At 38.6% G+C, this 23,802-nt stretch overlaps 1 protein-coding gene across 6 annotated transcripts in view; it reads right to left on the bottom strand.

Moving 5' to 3' along the window:
* LOC127792106 (phospholipid-transporting ATPase 2) overlaps nucleotides 1-23,802 on the bottom strand; it is a 143,592-nt gene that overhangs the window by 102,065 nt on the left and 17,725 nt on the right. For all 6 annotated transcript variants that reach the window (XR_008021079.1, XR_008021080.1, XR_008021081.1 and 3 more), the window contains exon 4: nucleotides 312-428. Coding sequence is in view for 3 of the 6 variants with exons in the window: in XM_052322461.1 (XP_052178421.1) it covers nucleotides 312-428 (117 nt within the window). In the remaining 3 variants the exon portion in view is untranslated. The remainder of the gene's footprint in view (nucleotides 1-311; nucleotides 429-23,802) is intronic.

Here is a 23,802-nt window from a genome sequence, read left to right as displayed (position 1 = left end):
AATCTTTGCAAGGAGTTAAAAAACTGTTCAATTTGAATATCTTTCAGTCCAAGGAGCCATCCACACAGCAAAAAGAAGAGGCTGAATTTGACTGATGAACGAATCCCCCACCCCAAAACAATGTCTGAAGCTTATTTCAATCTTTTATGTAACATGGTTAGTAGATAAAATTTACGAAGTCCCTAAATTTAACCCCAAAAAATTAGTTTACCAATATTTATAAGGAGACAAAAAGGTTCAACAAATTCTTGAGGTTACAACTTTTACTCAAGAGAAATGTAAAATGTACTAGCTTCTCAAATCCTCTTTACCTCAACATAGCAAAGACCTTGCACGTCAGAGGTACCAATAAGAACAAGATCACATGGCACTTCATCATTCTTGCGAAGCCATAAAATATCGCCTACACGTATATCTTGAGCTTGAATCTGGAAGCAATTACACCAAGCCAAGCAGAGACAAGAGCAAATATCAGAAAGGTTTCAAACAAGAATTCAATAATCTAAGAAATAAAATTTAAAAAATACTTGGAAAAAAAAATTTAAAGAGTAGAATAATATTTCAACCAGTATAAACAAAATATGATAATATTCTAGAGAGATGAATTAGAATAAATGTTCCAGCATATTGTACACTTTCTTTCAAGACAATTAACATTCTTATCTGCATACACATTTTGTTATGAGGGAGAAAGGCAAGTATAATGAACTGAAATCCAAGGGAGTTGAACATTGTTCAAGACAATGTGTGTGTGTTGTTGAGGGGGGGGCGGGGGCGGAGTTGACCATAACACTTCAAGAACTTTTTCTTTTCTTCACATATCTTAAATTTGAAGAATATACAAAGTACCAAATCAAAAGGAGTCCCGGTGTTGGAATAAAAGGTACAAGAAAAAATCAGAGTTTACCACAAGACTTTACATAAATGACGTAATGAAGAAAAAGAAGTACAGTTTGACCCAAAAAGAAGAAAAAATAGGGAGTTTTATGAAAATTTATACCAATGACTTGCTACAAAAGATGGGGAAAGAGAAATATATAAATTAGCTAAAGTAAGAGAAAGAAAAACAAGGGATTTGAGTCAAATGAAATTCATAAAAGATGAAAATAAAAAAGTATTTAAGTAAATGAGGGGTGTCAAGGAGAGAGTGAATGAGTATTTCTCGAAGGTATTCAATGAAGAAGGGGAAACAAGTGTTATGTTGAAGCATGTTAACTCCGAAAAAGATAGGAATTACATATTCTCTAGGCGTATATGTCCAAAAGAAACAACGGATTTGAGCCAAGTGAAATAATGCAATTGTAAATACCTTTAAAGCTAAAGGAAGTTTTATTGAATCACTATAAACCCACTGTGTCATACGGAACAAAATGTGACCATAACTGAAATGAAGATATGCAATGCAGAACACTAGAAGAAAAGGCAAAATTTGAAACGAAATTATCTGTAATCACCAATCAGGTAGGAGTAGCACCCGTTGGAGCTGCAAAACAAAATTAAAATAGTTTGGACATGTACGAAGAAAACTATTAGACAAACTTGAGAGCAAGAATAAATGAATTTGTTTTTTTTTTTTTTTGGGGGGGGGGGGGGGGATTAATATCAAAAACGTAAAAGAAGACCAATAAATCCTTTAAACACAACATCAAATACAACAGCCTTCCAGAAGATATAGCCATGGATAGTAATGATTAAAGAGCTAGAATTTATGGTCCCATCTTGTGGGATTAAGGTTTATGATGATGATGGCAGTTGAATATAAGAAATCTGTTGATATTTATGTCACAAGTACGAGATAAGAGAATCTATGATAAAACATGCTGGTGGATCTAGACAGTCCTGCTTGTTTTAGAATTCTATAGTTCTAATTATTTTAGAATCTTAGCAATTTAGGAACTTTCAAAGGTTTTCCGAAGTTATTTGTTCCGAGTTCAGTAGGAAGGGCTATGTGAATATATAAATATATCACTATGTAAATATTTTATTGAATATTATATGATGATTGAATAGGCAGAGTAATTCTTGTTAATCTACTTTCTTCATTATTTTCTTTACCCTTCTCTAGTTCTTCACTCTCTTCTTCTGCTGCTTCTCCTTCACCTTCTATCAGATTTCCTTTCCCCTCATTTTCCTCTTTTCTCCTCCTTGCTTTTCTTCATCAAACTTGATATCAGAGTTTTACCTTCAATCCATCCCTGCAACCTGCTACAAATCACCACACTGTAACAGATTTTGGACTCCATACTTCTCCGCAATCAACAGCAACAAGAAAGCCATTATCCTGCTGCCCACAGGCCATACTAGAGTTGAGACTGAAAACCATCACTAAAGTTAACCTTGAAGCCATTGCAAACTGTTCGCAGCACATCAATTGAGTTAATTTGGGATCTTGTTGTCAAGTTCACTGGTTATTATCATAGCATTGTGGTTCCTGATTGTAGCTTCAGCTGCTGAGCAGCTTGGAGGATAGTCCATAGTGTCCCTTCTGCTTCAAAGCTTTTAACAGAATTATAATGAGGAACAAGACGCTAGAATAAAGGCTTTAGATAACCTTTAAACTAAAGTATACACTTTCCAAAATTCGGTTTCTATATTATAGTTAGCCCATATAGTGCCACCAAATTTACCCAAACCATACCAAATATAAGCCTAATCCAAATAACATCCTGCAATCCAAAAACAAACCCAAAACTTTAGAGTTGTTCTCTTTGTGTTTCAGTTTTCAATTTTGAGTTTTGAATTCATTTTCAGTTTTGTGTATTAAGTGTATGTTTTGAGATTGCTGAAAACGCGTTCTTTTTGTCTGTAGCGTTTTCCGCGTTCTGGAAATTAAGTGTGTTTGTGATGAAAATAACTAAAACAACTTTTTATTATTTTGAGTTTTCTTTACAAAATTTTTTCTTATTTTCGAAAATACGTTTTTGAAAATATGAAAGTAACACATTTTTACTGTTTTAGAAAACTGAAAACGGCTTGAAAACAGCAAAGAGAATAGGGCCTTAGAATCCTCATTAAAACCATAATCTCACACGTTTTTTTACCTAGCAAAAAAAAAAAAACATAATCCTAGACCAAAAATCAATCCAATCCAGCCATAGAAACCAGTAAATAGAGAGAAAACAAGAGAGCAGAGAAAAGAACAAACAAAATTCTTGGACATCTTGGATCCAGTGTTCTAAAACGCGGCCTAAGCAGCTACCTAGGTGCCGCCGAGGCATCAAGGGCCACCCCGATTAAGTGCAAATCAGCCCCTAGGCGGCCCAGGCAGCTCCTAGTTGCCTAGGTCACACACCACCTACATCGAGTATTTCCCCTTTCCCTTTCTCTCTCTCTCTCTCTCTCTCTCTCTCTCTCTCTCTCTCTCTCTCTCGTCATTTCTCTCTCATTGGTCGTCGCTTTCCCATTCTCTCTCTCGTCGTGCACCGCCTGGGTCGTCTCTCGTGGACTTGTCGTCGTCGTCGATCTCATCATTTCTCTCTCTCACTGTCGCCGCCAATCATCTCTTGGCCGTTCTCTCCCTGTCGGTTCTCACTCTTCTTCCTCCGATACGTATGGCCATCATCTGGGTTTGTAGTTCCTCTTCCTCTAATACAAAAAATTGCTACTTGCTGCAACTGCTACAACAAGCAACAAGCATTGCTGTAGCAGCTACTTCTTCTTGTTACTGCTTGTTGCAACAACAGCAAAAAACAACCGTGCACACGCTTGTTGTTGCTGATGCTAGATTTCCTTGGTTAAGGTCTAAATTTTGCTCTTGTTCATCTTTCCTAGTGGTCTATTTTAATTCAATGTCAATTACTCAATATTCAAGGGGGAAAAAAAAAAAAAAAGAAGAAGAAGAAGAAGAAGAAGAAAGAAAGTCAAATGATGTCAGATGGGACTGGGAGTACGGGAGCATCGTCTGAGGCCTCCTCAGTTCTTAAAAAGAAGTCAAATGATATCGGATGGAAGTATGGAATGTTAATTGATCCAAAAAATATGGATAAAGTTAAATACAAGTTGTGTGGTAAAGTTATGTTTGGAGGTGTTTACAGAGTAAAAAAAACACATCGACCACATTTCTGGAAATGTTTCTACATGTCCACGATATTCTCTAGATGATCAAGCCAAATGCAACAATGCTATTGCCAAGGCAAAGAGTAAGAAGAAGAATAAGGAGGAAGATTTGATGAGATCCTCTGTTAATATCTCTGAAAAGGGGAAAGGGGATGATGAAGATGAATTGTAAGAGTTAGGGAGCAAAAAAACGCGTCGTACTCTTGGCCTTATGGATAAATTTGCAAACTCCATCATCCCTAAAACTTGTTTAAGTGCGGGAATGACACAAAGGTAGCAAAATATCAACGAAGCATTCTTTAAAAAGAGAACACAGTCTGTTCGTGAATATTGTGCTAGATGAGTATACGAAGCTAATATACCTTTCAATGTTATAGATCATGATAGCTTCAAATTGTTTATTGAGGCGGTTGGTCAATTTAGGTCGGGCTTCAAACCTCCCAATCAATACCAATTGAGGGAATCGTTATTAAAGGGAAAAGTTGACAGAACGAAGGAGTTACTGAAGAAGCATGAAAAAGAGTGGGCACGAAATGGGTGCTCCATTATGACAGATGCTTGGATAGACAGGAAAAGGAGGAGCATCATGAACTTGTGTGTTAATTCTAACACGATACTGCTTTTCTTTCTTCCAGACAGTCTTCAGATAAAGCACATACAAGTGAACTCATCTTTGAGTATGTGGACAAGTGCATTGAGCAAGTTGGGCCACAAAATTGTTAAGAGGATGTATTTGTTGTTTGCTTATTGTGAATTTTATTTGTTGTTATGTACTGTTATAGTTGTTTTTGTTGTTAGGAGAGGCACCATGCTTAGGCGCATTAGTTAGGCCTCTCGCTAAGTATAAAACTCAGCTAAGTTCTTTATGTCATTAATTTTTCCATTCATTGGATTTACTCGTGAATATTGAGAATCACTTTCTTTCCTCTCTCTTTTGTTTCTGCCATAAGTTTCTTTCAAGCTCTCATATACTACTTCATGGTATCAAAGCCACTGACATAAGTCATGGATCCTTCACTTGTTCAAAGTGCTTCCTCCTCTTCACCACCTCGTTCCTCGTCTACCTTTTCTCTCTCTTCGCAATCTGATTTCGATGCAATTGCGAAAGCCTTCCAATTCATTCCTATCAAATTGGATTCCGGAAACTATATTTTCTGGCAAGTGCAGGTTTTAACCATAATTCACGCCTTCGATCTGTTTCTTGAATAAGGTTTCGCCACCGCCTAAGTATGTTGTTGTTCCTAGTGGTAAGGAAGCTATAGGACAGATGTTGAATCCAGCGTATATGGTGTGGTTGCGATCGGATCAGCTCCTCCTTGGCTGGTTGTACTCTACAATCGATAAAGACGTACTGGCGCAAGTAATACACTGTGAGTCGTCAGCTAAGGTATGGTCTAAACTTGAGAATTTGAATTCAAGGCAAACTATTGCTAGATCGTTTCAACTTAAGCAGCAGCTATATTCTCAAGATTAAGACAATTGGACATTCGCTAGCTGTTATAGGTGAACCTTTGGATGACAAAGAATTTCTTCTTGCAATTCTCAATGGTTTAGACCATGACTACGAAACTGTAGTTAGCTTGGTGACATTCTGTTATGACCCTAGGGTTTAGCTAGGGTTTAGAAAGGAATTTGGATAAGAATTAAGAGGAAGGGAGAGCAGAAAGGAAGGGAAGGAAGAATAGAACAGAATTGAGGGAGAGAGAGAGTGAGAAAAGCCGTGGGAGAGTATTGAGAGAGGGAATTGAGATTCAAATCATTCATTAAGTCCTTTCTCTAACTACTCAAGCCTATTTATAGGCTTACAATTGAAGATGCTAACAACAACAACATAAAATGCAACTAATGCAACTAATAAGGAAAACACATGACATGTATTACTAATATATCCTTGGGGTTCCTTGGGGTCATGACAATCCCCACCCCTTCAAACAATTCTTGTCCCCAAGAATTGATAGTTGTTGACCCCATTCCTCAACCGATTCCAGCCCTAGCAATCTGGTTTCTTCTTCGCCTTTTCTTGTGCTTATCTCGTATCTTCTTTTTCTTTTGCCTTTTTGTGTCTTTTCCTTTAAAAACACTAGTACTATGACTTGCTGCAACAGCAAGTCCAACCATCCCCCTCATCCTGATTTCCATGGAGAATGCTTCCAATTGATCTGTTATAGCTGCAACCATATCATTTCCAATCATAGAAGGGAACTCCAACTTCGTTGCAAGCCAAAATTTGAATCGGCGTTGCAGCTCTCCAACTGAAAGAGGAATAAACAAAACAGCAAGGATTTTGTTCCCCTTAACAGAAATTTCTTCCAAGCACAAGCAGCCTCCGTTAATCTCTAACCAACCTTGAATTGTACTCCAATGGCCATTAACTTTAATTAAAGCACCCTTTGAAGTAACAACAAGACTATCACTCACAGCAGCTGCAAGATTGTGCAAGTCCTCAACCTCCTGCTTCTTCCTTTGGTCCAAGTCCTCGTTACGTGGCTGTCTTTCATCATTGGCACGGAACCTATCAGCAACGTCATCCTCATATTCCGAAGTTACTCCATCCGTTTCCTGCAAATATAAGCTGTAATTTTCGCTAATATCCATGTCCAATCTCTCTTTATTGCTGGAGTTTTCAGTTTTAATTGGCCAGTCCAGCTCCAAATTTTCCTCAAATTCCTGCTGGTCATAATTTGCAGTCTTAGAAGCTCCCTCAATCAGTTGGCTGCCCTTAATATAACTGTTAGGCTGCAACTCTTGCTTTCTAAAAATGGCTTCCAAAGCGAGTTCCTGTAGCCTTGCTCTCTCAGCTGCCTCTTTCAGAGTTGTCGGCATCATCATTCTGACCATTGACCTTAGTTTGTCCTTCAAACCACAAATAAATCTTGATACAAAATAGTGCTCCGTTAGAGTTGGCTGAGCACTCCACAATAGGGACCTTAACTCCTCAAATCTATCCCAATAATCTGTCACCGATCCCTCCTGAATTAATTTGTTGAACTCCTTAGTCACCTTAATCATGTTCTTCTTCATCCCAAATTGGTCATGTAAATTTCCAGCGAGATCAGTCCACTTGATCTCCCCTTCCCTAGACATTGGAGTATGATTGGAAGTGTGGGAAGATGAACATCTTACTTGAATTTCCAATTTCAAGGCCTGTAGTTCCCTTGCCTCTTGCAAGCCATAGGTCATAGGAAGGGTGCCATGTTTGGGCAAACTTGGATCAGCAGCCCGGGGAGGAAAATCTGGTGACAGCATGTTGAACATGTTGTTGATCCGCTGGACATGTTGCTTCATCATCTTCTGATGCCTCTCCAAGTCTCTCTGCACTCTTTCTTGAGAGGTAGCTAGTCCCCAACGCATGTTTGCTTTGCTGGCTGCATTATCCTCCCAGTTGTGGGTCATTGCCTTCTGCGTGACCTTATATTCCCTAGCTCCAAAATTCAGCTGTTGCTGCTGCCTTCGATAATCACTTGATCTTAGTCGCCACCAAGAACAATCTTCAGGTCCGATTCTTCTTCGTTGAACTTCTTGAATTTGCCGGAATTTCAAGAATCACTGCCCAATCCATTTCGTCACCTGCTGTGGTTTGACCATCCCAATTCCAAGCCGCAAAGCTTGAGTAACGATGCAGTAGCTAAGAATCAGCTGCTGCAATTCTGCCTTCTAATAATCTGCTTCGTCTACTATTTCCGAACCCGACCGCTCCTGCCTTTCACCTCAATCACATGCAATGAGTTTGCTGAAATCAAACTGATTTAAGACTAGCCCCAGCGGAGTCGGAATCGCTCGGCCACCGTGCATGGAAATACAAAATGTCAAACAAGACTAGCAGGAACGAGTCCCAGAATGATGCCAATCTCTGTAAAAACTTACTGTACATCGTCGGAATTCATTGCTCAACTCCCAAACCTACTGCCAAGGATTGTGGCGCCTTCACTACTCACCGAATCTAAGTAATTCTTGATCGCCACCCAATCACCGTCCACTATCTCGCTTCTGAAGCACTTCCGCTGTGTAACTCCTCTTCCTATCCAGTCTGAGTTTGTCACTGAAATCAATTGCATATGGCCGCGCATGTAGATCCGATCCTCCCGTTCTGTATCAAATTCGTTGCGGCTCGGCTTCCTATTCTTCCGAATTCAGTACCTATAATCCGCAATTGAATTGCTGATCAGAGCCTACAGTCCGCAAGAACTTGTTTCTCACAGTCACCCTCTTGCTTTGTGTCCGTAGCCAAGACAGCCTTCAATTTCCGAACCTAACGCTACGGTTTTGCCGATTGTCAAACTCGCTTGCGTCTTCTTGTCATCACTACAAATTCAAGACCGCTGGACTTACTTCCACGCCGTGCCTTAAGCACTCGCCAATCACGGGGATCCGTAATCACTGAAATTTCACTTATCTCTGCCTTGGCTCACAATCGCTGAAATCTGCTTCACTGAGATCCATCGAGATCTGGATCTGCTTCGCCTCCAATTTTGGACTTGATTAACTCAATCAAGTCAGCCGAAAATTTCCCCAAAACTGAACCACACTCTGATGTTCAGCAATCGTTATTTCCTCTTCCACTTCACCCTAGTTTCGTCACTAGGACTCATGAAGCAGCCTAGAGCAGATTCTGCAACCTAGTGTCTCGATTGATTGAAATCACAACCAAGGAACGACGGCTCTGATACCAAATGTCATGACCCTAGGGTTTAGCTAGGGTTTAGAAAGGAATTTGGATAAGAATTAAGAGGAAGGGAGAGCAGAAAGGGAGGGAAGGAAGAATAGAACAGAATTGAAGGAGAGAGAGAGAGAGAAAAGCCGTGGGAGAGTATTGAGAGAGGGAATTGAGATTCAAATCATTCATTAAGTCCTTTCTCTAACTACTCAAGCCTATTTATAGGCTTACAATTGAAGATGCTAACAACAACATAAAATGCAACTAATAAGAAAAACACATGACATGTATTACTAATATATCTTTGGGGTTCCTTGGGGTCATGACACATTCAAGATGAATGATGTAGATCTGGACAAGGTCCAGTACTTACTATTAATGCATGAACAAAGGTTAATCTCTAAAAACTTACCACAGTCGACAGTTAGTTTTAACTCAGTCACACCTTCTATGCAAGTTAATTTGACTGATTATAATCAAAGAGGAGGAGCTAATAATTTTCAGAATATGAGAAGAGGTCACAATCAAAGAGGAGGTGGTTTTGGTACACAAGGAGGACACGACCGGGGCCGTTAGTCTGGTAGACGCTTTTATTTCCAATTGTGTGGCAAACCAAGGCATCTGGTTGATCGATGTTATCATCGATTTCATAAAAATTTCCAGAGGTCCTCCGGAACTGCTCCAAGTCAGAACAGGTTTGATAATTCACCAGTGAATCCACAGTCAGATTCTAGAGCTTATCTAGCCTCCCTAAGTGACTCTAATGAGGTCTACATGAGTGATGTTGGTTCGGTCCAAAGTGCTCACTATACTCATTTTCCTCAACAACATTTAGATCGACAGCCTTTTGATCGTCAGTCACCTGTTTCAAATCAGTCGTAATTTGTTGATTCTGGAGCAACAAGTCACATCACCACCAATCTTCAAAATCTCTCATTGCATACCCCTTGCAGTGGTGGAGATAAAGTGTCCGTTAATGATGGTAAGAAACTCTCAATCTCAAATGTTGGCCTTGGACAATTGTATCCTCATTCTCAGCCTATGTCTCGTATTACCTTACCTAATGTTTTACATTTTCCTAACATGCGGAAAAATTTAATCAGTGTCTCTCAATTAACTAAGGATCATGACCTTGTTGTTGAATTTGATTCTCATACTTGTGTGATTAAGGACAAGAATACCAAACAAGTGCTACTCAGAGGGCAGCTTAAGAATGGGCTATATCAACTGAATTCAGCTCTTGCTTCTGCTGATTCTAAGCTTCCAGCTCATTCCTTTAGTCCCAGGTCTTTTGTACTCAGTACATCTCCTTCAACCTATAGTAGTTTTTCTTTTCAAAATTGTAAAGAGTCAACTCCTTCTAGTTCAGGATTGTCTTCTACTGTAAATGTAAATGTTGCCCAAACTAATAATGCTTGCAAGCAGTGGCATGCAAGACTAGGGCATCCTTCACTCAATGTACTGCGATTGGTGTTGAATAAAATTCAAGTTCCATTTTCTTTGTCATCTCTTTCTTTTTGTGATTCTTGCAAAATCGATAAGCTTCATCAGCTTCCTTTCTGATTGTAAAATCACAGCAGTTAGACCACTTGAACTAGTTTATTCTGACCTATGGGGGCCTTCTCCCACTTTATCAACTGAAGGATATTGTTACTAAATTATCTTTGTTAATACCTACACTCACTATACCTGGCTATACCCTCTAAAGTTAAAATCTAATGCTTTGTCTGTTTTCATCACCTTTCACAAACTAGCTGAACTTCTGCTAAAATTAAAGCTCTACAAACAGATAATGGGGGGAAGTTTAGAGCCTTCCTCGCCTTGCGTGCCAAGGCGCTGGGGCGTGAGGCACGCCACATGAAACTTAGGTCTTTTAATTAAAATTGGAAGCCCAATTGCTCCTCACTCCCCCCGACAACAGCATCCAGCAACACCTGCATCCTCTCCAGCCTCTCCCGATCTTCTTCCTCACCTGCATCCTCTCCAGCCTCTCCCGATCTTCTTCTTCCTCACCTGCATCCTCTTCAGCCTCTCCCGATCTTCTTCTTCCTTGCCCGCATCCTCTCCAGCCTCTCCGATCTTCTTCTTCCTCTCCAGCCGCGACCCCCTCATCTCTTCCTCCTCTCCAGCTCGGCCCAATCTTCTTCTTCCTCTCCTCTCTAGCCGCAACCCCCTCCTCTCTTCCTCCTCTCCAGCTCGGCCCGATCTTCTTCTTCCTCCCCTCTCCGGCCGTGACCCCCTCCTCTCTTCCTCCCCTCTCCAGCCGTGACCCCCTCCTCTCTTCCTCTCCTCTCCAACTCGGCCCGATCTTCTTCTTCCTCTCCTCTACAGCGGCGACCCCCTCCTCTCCTCTCCAGTTCGGCCTGATCTTCCTCTTCCTTTCCTCTCCAGCCGCGCCTACCTCCTCTCTTCCTCTCCTCTCCAGCCAGGCCCGCCTCCTATCTTGTTAATTTCCTCTCCAACTGCGCCCTCTTCCTCTATTCTCCTCTACTCACGCTCTTCTCCTCTCTTCCTCGCCTCTCTTCTCGTCTGTTCTTCAAGTTCAAGTTATTAAGCAGTCTGCTACTCTTCAAGTTCAAGTTGTTAAGCAATAGCTGCCAATCTCGGTTCCATTCCAGCCTCCCCTCTTCTTGTGAGTTCGCCTCCTATCTTGTGTGTTCTTTACTTGTTTTTTATTTGATTATTTCTTGCATTCTTGCTTAATTTCTCTTGCTGGTTGTTGCTCTCTCTTTATAGTTTATACGGTTGTTGTTTTCATGTTGATTGGAGAATTTTATGGAAGTTGGAACTGTGTTGCAACAACCCAATAAATGTCGTCAACCACTTCCAAAACTGACCCGGTATGGAATTATTTTGAAGCTGATCCTAATGATAGAAATACCACCACATGTAAATTTTGTCGTAAAGTAACAAAAGGTGGTATATTTCAGGCGAAACAACATCTAGTAGGTGGTTTTAGGAATACTAAAGCTTGTTCAAAATGTGCTCCATCAGTAAAAGAAGAGATTGGAGAGTACATGCAAAAGAAGAAAAATAACAGGGATGAGCGAAATATGGCACCGTTAGATGATGATCTTCAATTTGGTGAAGGGTATGATGATGATGATGAGCCGCCGCCACAAAGTAGAAAAAGACCCAATGTATCTACCGAAAGTGGAAGCAGTACTGGTAGTGTTGGTAGTGTTAAAGGGCCAACACAAAAGGGTCCACATGATGTTTTTCTTAAAGACCCAGAAGTTAATGTGTTGAAAAGCAAGGGCAAAGCAAAAGCAAACAAGGTTGGATGAGAATGATTTTGCAAAAAAAGAGTTAAGAGCTCGAGTTTGTAGAAGCTTTGCATGATGGATGTATGATGCAAACATTCCATTCAATGCAATGACATATGACAGTTTTAAAGTATTTATAGAAGCAGTTGGTCAGTATGGTCCGGGTGTGAAGCTGCCTAGTTACCATGAAGCCAAGGTTCCCCTTCTCAAACAAGAGGTGGAAGCCACTCGTGAAATGATGAAAGATCATGAAGAGGCGTGGGCCAAATATGGATGTTCCATTTTGTCCGATAGCTGGAAAGACAAGAGGGAAAGGACATTGATTAACTTTTTAGTCAATTCTCCTAAAGGAAGTATGTTTTTGGAGTCTGTTGATGATTCTAGCTATTCAAAGACTGGGGAAAGGATGTTTCAATTATTAAGTAAATGTGTGGAAAAGATTGGAGTAAGAAATGTGGTGCAAGTGGTCACCGATAGTGCTTCAAACAATGTTTTAGCAGGTATGAAGTTCATTTTTTGTAATTTGTATTATGTTTATAAATAAAACAATTTGAATATTTATTAGATATTTATTATTTACTAATATCTTGTTAATTTCACTCTAAATAAAAACAGGAAGATTTTTGGAGGCAAAATACCCTACGTTGTTTTGGACACCATGTGCAGCGCACTGCTTGGATTTAATGTTGGAAGATATTTTCAAGTTGCCTAATATGAAGAAGACATTTGAGAGAGCTGTTATGGTGAATAGCTATATCTATACTCGTTCGGGTCTAGCAAACATGCTTAGAAGGTTTACTAAAAAGAAAGAGTTGTTGAGGCCTACAAAAACACAGTTTGCAATTGCCTTTATCACTTTGGACAGGATGCATAGTCTGAAAAGCAACCTTAGAAGGATGTTTACCTCCGAGGAGTGGATGACAAGCAAGTGGGTAAAAGAAGTGGGGGCTAAAAAGGTTGTAGAAGTGATTTTGATGTCTTCATTTTGGAACAATGTTGTATATGCTTTAAAGGTGGCTGGTCCATTGGTGCGTGTACTGCGCTTAATGGATGGTGAGAAGAAGCCGGCTATGGGATACATATATGAGGCCATGGATAGCGCCAAAGAAGCGATTGCTAACTCTTTTAATGGGGATGAAAAGAAGTATGCACCCATTTTTCAGATCATTGATAATCAATAGGATGTTCAGCTTCACCGCCCCCTGCACGTTGTTGGTTGGTACTTGAACCCAGAATATTTCTACAAGGCTGAACGTATAGATCCAGAGATCATGACTGGCTTATATGAATGCATTAGAAAGTTAAATCCAGATATAAAGGTTCAAGACCAAATTGATGCGGAGCTTTCGATGTATAGCAAGGCAGATGAGTTCTTTGGAAACTATATGGCTATTAGAAAGAGAGCTGAGAAATCACCAGGTACACACATATATATATTACATTATATATATAATCATTCTAGATAATAGATAATAATTAACTCATGAATTTTATTAGATAGCTAAATGGTGGGTTTCATATGGAATGTCAACACCCACGTTGCAAAATTTTGCATTTAAAATTCTTAACTTGACTTGTAGTTCATCTGGGTGTGAACGTAATTGGAGTGTGTTTGAAAATGTAAGTGCATTGTACATGTAACACTTACAATTTTTATTAGTAATTGGTTTGTTTCATGTAGCTTATTTTTAGTATGTTTTTGCATAAATTGTTGCAGTTTCATACTAAACAGAGAAACAGGCTTGATCAACTTCATTTAAACGACTTGGTGTTTGTGAAATACAATAGAGCATTGAAGCGTCGGTATCAAATGCGTGATACCATTGACCCTATCATATTGACCCACATTGATGAAAGCAATGAATGGTTGACTGGAAAACTTGATGAGGAGAATGATAAGGATGATGAAACTGCTTTTCCAGATGACGTTGGGGATGGGTTGACATGGAGTAATGTCGTTGCGGCTGCAGGAGTTAGAGAGCCTAGTTATCGATTTAGAATTAAACAAACTCGATCACAATCGGGTTCAACTTTGGCTTCGACTTCAAAGCGACGAGTAACTCAGGAGATTGAAGAAGAGAAGGAAAGTGAGGCAGAGACCGAAGATGATGAAGACTTGGAAGAGGGAGAAGAATTGAGAGATGAAGAAGAAGATGAAGGGGTGATTGAAAGGGATGATGAAGATATTGACCTTGATGTTGATGATCTCCTTGATGATGATTGATTAAAACTTCTTTATATTGATTGTGGACTTGTAGTGTTTATGCGTTTGTTTAGAACTTTGCATTATGATTGGTACTTGTTTGAGTTTGAGACTTTAAGTTTGAACTTTGATGATATTTCTAGTTTAGAATTTGCATCATGAATGAATCAATTTTGATGTTGTTAGTCTAGAATTTGAAGATAATGAATCATGAATGATATCAATGTGTTATTATTGATAATTTGATAGTTTATGATTTTACAATATTTTGAGTTTTTTTTCTAAAAGGTGTGCCTCGCTTCGCAAAGGCTCGTCTCACCTCGTGCGTCTCGCGCCTCAAGCTCCAGGACCCTTTGCGCCTCGCTGCGCCTCTCGCCTTTCAGAACTATGCTATCTTCGCCCCTATGCCAAGCATAAGTTCAGCTTTCATTCAACCAAGTGTATCTTTATTGGGTATAGTCATGGTCATGCAGGCTATAAGTGTTTGCATCCTTCTAGTCGTGTCTATGTTTCTAGACATGTTCTCTTTAATCCAGATGATTTTCCTTATCCTAGTTTGTTTCAGTCCGCTTCTTTTCATCTAGTGTTACTTCTACTGCTCCTAATCGTCCATCTACTTTGTTCTTTCAGTCCTTTCCTTCTTTTCTTTCCTCTGCAGTAGCACAACCTCCGGGTTCTTCCTCCTTACCTTCTCCTTCACCTTCTACAGCTTCATCTCTTGCTGCTTCCTCTTCTCAACCTTTACCATCTATCACTCAACTTTCTTCTCCTGTATCCTCATCATCTTTGTCCTCTCCTTCTTTGGAGCCTCCTTTGGTAACTCCAGTAGCCTCTCGTGTTCCTAAACCTTCTATTCATCCTATGGTCACCCGGTCCAAGGCTAAACTTCTTACCACTTCATCCCCTCATGCCTTAGTAAGCTCTTTGGAACCTACTACTGTTCATGAGGCCTTCTTAGATTTACAATGGATCAAGGCTATGGAAGAAGAGTATACTGCCTTACAATGTAATCACACTTGGGATTTAGTTCCTTTCTCTAAAGACATGAATGTTATTGGCTGCAAGTGGGTTTTTCAAATAAAATACAAGGCAGATGGTACAGTGCTTCGTTACAAAGCACGTTTGGTGGCCAAGGGGTTTCATCAAAATCCAGGTATTGACTATGATGAAACTTTCAGTCCTGTTGTTAAAGCCCCAACAATCCGAGTGTTGTTTTCCTTGGCTATTACTTTTGGCTGGGACATTTAACAAATGGATGTTAGCAATGCCTTCTTAAATGGTGATTTGAGTGAGGATGTCTTCATGTCTCAACCGGAAGGATTTGTTAATTCTCGGTTCCCTACTCATGTTTGCAAGTTGAAGAAATCTCTTTATGGGTTAAAACAAGCACCTAGGGCCTGGTATACAAAGCTAAGATTTTCCCTACAGTCTTGAGGTTTCATTAAAGTAGTTTCAGATGCCTCCTTGTTTCTTAAGAGGACTGCTAAGTTTGTGGTATTGTTTTGATCTATGTCGATGACATACTGATCACTGGTTCGGATATCTCAACCCTTAGAGCTTGTATTCAGGATTTGGATACACATTTTGCTCTCAAAACCCTAGGTTATGTCAGCTATTTTCTTGGTTTTGAGGCTCATCGTAATATAGATGGTCTTTACCTCACTCAAACTAAGTATACAATTGATCTGTTAAAGAAAGCAGCCATGTTGGATTGTAACCCTTGTGAGAATCCAATTAACACAACAAACTCTTTGACTGATGAGGGTGATTCTTTTTCTAATCCTTCTCTTTATCGCACTGTGATTGAATACTTGCAATATCTCACCTATACCAGACCCAATATTGCTTCCATTGTTAATCGGCTCAGTCAGTTTCTTTCAGCTCCTAAGTAGCAACATTGGATTGCTTACAAACGTCTACTTCGGTATCTTAAAGGTTCTCTCAGTTTGGGGTTGTTCTTTTCTCCCTCTTCAGTTGATCTCTCTCTCACAGTGTATACAAATGCTTATCACGCCAACTGTAGAGTCACTCGACGATCTACCAATGGGCTATGTGTGTTTCTTGGCATTAATTTGATTATATGGAGTTCTCGTAAGTAGTCGGTTATAGCTAGGTCAGTGGGAGAAGCTGAATACAGAGCAATCACTCAAGGTGTGACTGAGATTATGTGGTTAAAATCCTTGTTTTTAGAGCTTGGTTATCCAAGTGCTCATGTTCATGTTCTCTAGAGTGATAACCTAGCAGCTAAAAGCATTGCTAAGAACCCTATTTTTCATGCTCGCACTAAGCATTTGGAGATTGACATTCACTTTGTGCGGGAGGAAGTTGAGAATGGGGAGGTTGAAATTCGCTATGTTCCTACTGACTATCAGATTGCAGATATTTTTACTAAAGGACTAGCTAGAAGTCGTTTGCAGCTTTTATGTGATAAGCTGCATCTAAGGATGTCACCTATTTAGAAGCTAGAACTTCTAGGAGCTTCCCTCAAATCAGCAGCCAAGGAGTAGCTTCAACTGAGAAGGAATGTTAGAAGATGTATTTGTTGTTTGCTTATTGTAAAGTTTATTTGTTGTTATGTACTGTTATAGTTGTTTTTGTTGTCAGGAGAGGCGCCATGCTTAGTCGCATTAGTTAGGCCTCTCGCTAAGTATAAAACTCAGTTGAGTTCTTTATGTCATTAATTTTTCCATTTACTGGTGAGTATTGAGAATCACTTTCTTTTCTCTCTCTTTTGTTTCTGCCCTAAGTTTCTTTCAAGTTCTCATATACTGCTTCAAAAATGTCATCCAAGTAGTAACCGACAATGATATAAAAGCGGCAAAATTGTTGAAGGTGAAGAGACCAAATATCTTTTGGACCTCATGTGTTACTCACACCATCAATTTGATGCTTGAAAGTATTGGAAAACTGTCAAGGTACAAGAAAGTCATTGATCAGGCCAAGAGTTTGACAATCTTCATTTATGTACACCATAAGACCTTGTCCTTAATGAGGTCATTTACGAAGAAGAGGGATATAGCGAGACCAGGAGTCACTAGATTCGCTTCTTCTTTCCTTACTCAGTAGAGTTTGATGGAGAAAAATGCTCAGATGATGACAATGTTTACTAGCTCTGAATGGGAGGAGTGCAAATGGTCGAAGACTATTAAAGGGAAAGCAGTCTATGCTACTATGATGAGCATTACTTTTTGGAATGGTGTGATTGTATGCCTTAAGATTTTTGCACCTTTCGTGAAGGTGCTTCGAATAGTTGATCCAGATAAAAAGCCTTCTATGGGCTTTTTATGTGAAGAGATTAAACAGGCAAAGGAAGATATTAAGGAGGCCCTAAATAATCTTGAGAAGAACTATCAGCCTGTTATGGAAATTATTGAAGCAAGGGTGAAAGATAGGTTAGATAGTCCACTACATTTTGCAGCTTACCTTTTGAATCCCTACTACTTTTTCAAGGATACGGATATACAACTTGATCATGAAGTGATGGATGGGTTTTTTGACTGTGTGGAGATGTTTTATGATGGCGAATTGTAAGGCCATGTTATAAATGTTGAGTTGCTAAAGTATACTTGTAAAGAGGGAGCTTTTGAAAAACCGTGGGCAACTCAGGGGTGTGCAAAAAATGATGACAATTATAATCCAGGTATAAAATTCCTTTAATCCTTTCTATTGTGTATTAGTGTATAAATTTGTTTACTTTATACTTGTTTGACCTATGTAATTACATGGTGGATGACTTATGGAAATCAAACTCCAAACTTGCAACGAATGGTGAGAACCATCCTCTCATTAACCACTAGTTCATCTAGTTGTGAAAGAAATTAGAGCACTTTTGAAGAGGTTAGTGTATATTTTAAAACGTTTTTAATATTTTAATTTTATTATCTCTATGAATTATATTTATTTAATATCAATTAGTTATACTTATCCACTTATCATTTATATTGATATTGTTTTTATTTTATTTATGTAGATACATACGAAAAAAATAAATATACTAGACGTGAATCGATTGAACAATCTAGCTATGTCCAATTTAATGCGAAATTGATGAATAAGCAAAAAAGGGAGAAGGAAATGAATGTTGATGTGCTACTTGCTAGTAATGCAAAAGGATGGATCGTTGATGGAGGAAATGATGAAAAAGTTGAGCCTAGTATAAGGCTCACTTGGGAAGTGGTTGGTAAAGCATCCAGAGCAAACGAGCTGCTTCAACCTCAAAAAAGTTCTAGGGTGAAAGAGCTTCAAGAAAATAATTTTCAATCAAAAGAAGAAGATAAGCAACAACAAAAACATATCCAGCCTTTATCCCACTCTATAGGGTCGGCTACATGAATTCTAGACTTCCATGTATTTCTGTCTTTTGTCATATCTTCATTGAGATCCATACACTTCATATCAAACTTTAATGTCTCTCCCAAAGTCTTCTTCGGTCTGCCTCTTACCTCTTTTTTTGACTAATTGTTCCATTTCATCAACTCTCCTCACAGGAGCGCCTCTTGGTCTCCTTTTCACATGACCAAACCATCTTAGTTTAGTCTCTCTCATCTTCTCCTCTATTGGCACTACTCCTACCTTATTACGAATAACTTCATTTCTAATTTTATCTTTTCTTGTATGGCCGCACATCCATCTTAACATCCTCATCTCCGCTACGCTCGTCTTTTGCTCATGCTGGTATTTGACTGCCCAACATTCTGAGCCGTACAACAAAACTGGTCTTATAACTATCCTATAGAATTTTCCTTTCAGTTTTAATGGGATTTTACCATCACATAACATCCCCGATGCATTTCTCCATTTTAGCCAACCTACCTTAATTCTATGTGTGACATCCTCGTGAATTTCTCCATCTTTTTGAATCACTGATCCCAAATATCGAAAATGATCTTTTCTTTGTAAGATTTGGTCTTCCAATTTTATTATAACATCCTCCACTCTTGCATTCTTACTAAATTTACATTCCATATATTCTGTTTTCTTTCTGCTTAATTTAAATCCCTTAGATTCTAAATTGTTTCTCCATAACTCAAGTTTAATGTTCACTCCTTCTTTTGTTTCATCCACCAACACTACATTGTCTGCAAATAGCATATACCATGACATCTCTGTCTGAATATCTTTAGTGAGTTCATCCATTACTAAAACAAATAAGTATGGACTTAGTGCAAAACCTTGATGCAATCCTATTGTAATTTTAAACGGTTCAGTATCCCCTCCGCATGTTTTGACCCTTGTCTCTGCACCATGATACATGTCCTTAAGGGCTTATATATAGGCTATTCGGACTCCTTTCTTCTCTAAAACCCTTCATAATACCTTCTCTAGGGACCCTATCATAGGCCTTTTCTAGATCTATAAACACCATATGTAGGTCCTTATAATGCTCCTGATACCTTTCCATTAGGCGTCTCAGTAGGTATATAGCTTCCATTGTTGACCTACCAGGCATGAAACCAAACTAATTTTTCGATACCTCTGTTTCTTTTCTGAGCCTCTGCTCTATTACTCTCTCCCAGAGTTTCATGGTATGGCTCATTAACTTAATTCCTCTGTAATTTTCACAGTTTTGAACATCTCCTTTGTTCTTATATATAAGGACCAAAGTACTCTTCCTCCACTCATCTAACATCTTTTTTTATTTAAGAATCGCGTTAAATAATTTCGTTAGCCAGGAGATGCCCTCTTCTCCCATGCATTTCCATGCTTCTATTCGTATATTATCTAGTCCCACCGCCTTATGATTTTTTATCTTTTTTAATGCTTGTCTTATTTCATTTGGACTTATGCGTCGATAAAATGTATAGCTCACATTCCCTTCGGAGTTACTAAGATGTCTCAACCTAACTCTTGTGTCGCCATCATCATTGAATAATTTTGTGAAATACTCCTTTCATCTCTCCTTAATCGCTCCCTCATTCACTAATACATTTTGATTTTCATCTTTTATGCATTTCACTTGATTTAAATCTCTTGTTTTTCTTTCTCTTGCGTTAGCTAATTTATATATATCCCTTTCTCCATCTTTTGTATCAAGTCATTTATATAGATTCTCGTATGCTTTTGACCTTACTTCACTAACAGCTTTTTTTGCTGCCTTTTTTGATTCTTTGTAATTTTTTTGATTTTCTTCATTGTTGCACTGATATACAGCCTTATAGCAATTTTTCTTATTTTTAATTTTCAATTGTACTTCTTTATTCCACCACCAAGACTCCTTAAGGTTAAGGGCTCTACCATTTGTCTCTTCAAGCACTACATTTGCTGTGCTTCTCAGGGCATTAGCCATTTCTCTCCACATTTAGTTTGTTTGTCCTGCTCCATTCCATTCTCTTCTACCTCTTAATTTTTCTTTAAAGATTAGTTGTTTCTCCCCTCTTAAATCCCACCACCTGATTCTTGAATTTTGTTTTATGTGATTTTTTCTCTTCCAATTTCTTACTTGAACGTCAAGTACTAGAAATCTATGTTGAGTAGTCAAACACTCTCCCGATATCACCTTACAATCCCTCCAACATACCCGATCCTCTTGTCTCATGAGGAAGTAATCTATTTGAGTGCTTGATGTGACATTTTTATATGTGATTAAGTGTTCGTCCCGTTTTTTGAACCTAGTATTGGTTATGATGAGTCCATATGCCATTACAAAATCTAGAATAGACTTACCATCATTATTTAACTCCGCCTGGGGATGTTATCCACTGCCGGTCCCAAGCCCGAATAAAGGAGGAGGGTTGTGTTAGGTAGCCGACAGCCAACGTAAAACTTAGTCAGATCCAAAACATGAACTCAAGAAGATAAGCAACAAATCAATGAATTTGATTTTGAGTCCGATGAAGATCGTGTGTTGGAATAATATGAAGAGGAAGAAGTCCAATTAGATAGTTAGATTCTTTAGATATGGTTTATGTTGTATATTGCTTCTGCCTTCTTAAACCTAGAATTAATCTAACAATTTGTTTTTTCAGACTTAATTTCATTATTTCACTTGTTTTTCTAATTTTGATTTATCTGAAAATAACATCAAATTGCATCAAAAAGTAAAAAAAAAATAACATTTTTCCTAAGCCCCAGTCTGGCACCTGACTAGCGCCTAGCACGTTTTAAAACACTGCTTGGATCTCACCTGGAGCTACATACATGCATTAGAAGAATCATTAAAACATCAAAACCCCACTTATTTTTCAGAAATTCTTTCACCCAAGCACTTGAATCCCAAGAAATCACTTTATAAGAAGCACAATTTTTTTTTATTGTGTTGGGGATGTCTTGTTATTCCTTTAACAAACATATTCAGCAAGCTCAATCAATTTTGGGAAAAGAAAAGCCTACACTCTAAATTCCTACAATTGAAATGGTTTTCTATGTAATTACACGCCTATGTTTGGGTTACCATCCCCAATGCTTTTTACTCACGTTTCCACATATCATTTGCTGCCAAAAAGTAGAATGATTGTCTCTCCTTACAAAAAGATGATTAACAGTTAGTTACTTGATTCGAAAGCTAAATTGGAATTCTGCATTATATTCATCTGAAATACCTTTTACTGTTTAAGAGACAAAAGGTGATGGGTAGATCTCTCCTTAAATATAATTGTGATATAAATGCTAAAGGAGTTAGCAAGAAGCATTAGTAATAGAAAAGAGTTGCAGCAAGGTGGCAGTCAGCTGTTGCAAAGAAGGTTAGCAGTTTAAGTAGTTATATTAGTTTAACTTGTTATTCTCATTGTCAATTAGTTTGCTGTAAACAGTCAATTAACTGCAATTTCAGTTAGTCAAAGGGTATTTAGTTAAAGAGTTAGTTGAAGAGTTTCCTCCAAAGGCTCCCCTCCAATATCGTAGCATAAAGCTGCTGCACTCATTTTCTTGAGAGAGAGAGGGAAAGAGAAGTCATATTTCAGTTTTCCTGCCATCTCTTTCTCGTATGAATTTATCTCCCTCCCTTATTTTGTTTAGCGCTAATCATTGTCCAGCAGTGACCCAATCTTTGAACTCTAGCCTTGAAACCCTAATCAACCCTAACCTTGAAACTTAAATTCAGAAACCCTCTTATCTTTAAAGTTCTATCACTTTGCCTCTTAAAACTCTGCCTTTGTAACTGTTAGCCATTAGTTTGAAATATGGAAGTGCTAAAAAATTGGCTCCCCGATATGGTAAACACTAGACTGCTATTTAAATGAGTGGGACCCACATTATAACAAATAATGTTCTTTTGAAAAGGGCAAAAAAACTTTATTTATTATAAGTTAATATAATTAGAAATCTTGGGTGTTATCTTGACATATATTAATTTTATTAATACTTTTAATAGATTATTTGGTAAATTTAAGTGGTATTGGATCACCACACAAGGTAGGATTAGTTTAAAAGAGTGCAGGTGTTTCAGGAGACTTGCCAAACCACAAATATGGCTTATTTGTGTAAAATGAAAATTATGAGGATGAAGAAAAGTTAAATATTTGGATATTGGAGAGCTTTCTTCTCTCTACTTTCTCTTCCCCCTCAGCTTTTCTTATTCTCTTCTATTATTCTTCTCTCCAATATATTTTCTTTTTCCCATTGGATTTCCTCATCTTCTTTGATCATGCTGTCTTTCTTTCTTTCTACGATTCCTACTGCCTCCTTCTGCTACTTCTTCTCTGCAACAATCAGAGACTGAGATGATTCTTCCCACTGGAACTCTTTTCCATCCCTTAACTAGTTATCCTCACCCTTCTCTTCATTCTGAATTTCCTCTCCTGGTTCTCTGAACATTTGTGTTTCTTCTCTTCTCTTCTCTCTGCTTTCTACTGCATCCACAACGATAGTGATGCTGCTACGTTCTTCTCATCCTATCACTATTGTTTCTCAGCTTCCATTTTAAAGGTGTGAATTTTCAAGCTATATCATTGATGGTAAAAATATAGTAATTTGTCTGAATGATCCACCTATCTGCTTGGAGGATTTTGGTGGCATTCCCATTTACAGCAACCTATTCTCAAAAAAGGTCCCCTTCCCTTTTGATTTACAGAGTATTGTATTTCTAACTCACCATGCACAAAAAACCCAAAGCTTTATTATCCCCTTCACAGTATTACTTGCCTACAAACTTATTTACTAGCCCTTCTGCTGGCAACCATGGATGCACCAGTGTTACAATGATTTGCTCTGCTTGCAGTGCACTCCTTTGTGCCAACGATCATGTACCCTTTTTGGGAATGATCCCATTCCAGAACGTTATATGTGGCAATCCAGGTCAGAGATGAAGATCAGGCAGATCAGAGACAGAGACTGAGATGAAGCACAAGCAGAACAGAGATGAAGAACAGGCAGTAGTGCAGGAGGAAGGGGATCCCACTATGCTGGAGGCAGAGACCAAGAAGAAGAAGAGTCAACAAAGACGAGAAGAACAGTTGTACTCAAGAAAGAAAATATGCTATCCACTGTTCATGACTTTAGAATTAGATTATGTAGTTTGTTAGAAGGAAGTGTCCTAACTTCCTGTTTCTGATCCAGAGCGATCCCCACTCCAGGTACATCTGGGATGCACTCATCAAAAAAACAGAAAGTAAATAAATAAAACATCTATTTTCTTTCTTACCATTGTAAATTACTTCGCTTACCTTCAAATCCTTATTAGACACTTC

Source organism: Diospyros lotus, chromosome 15 (genome assembly GCF_014633365.1).
Source record: "Diospyros lotus cultivar Yz01 chromosome 15, ASM1463336v1, whole genome shotgun sequence".
Taxonomy (NCBI): Eukaryota; Viridiplantae; Streptophyta; class Magnoliopsida; order Ericales; family Ebenaceae; genus Diospyros; species Diospyros lotus.
This window is presented reverse-complemented; position numbering and strand designations above follow the sequence as displayed.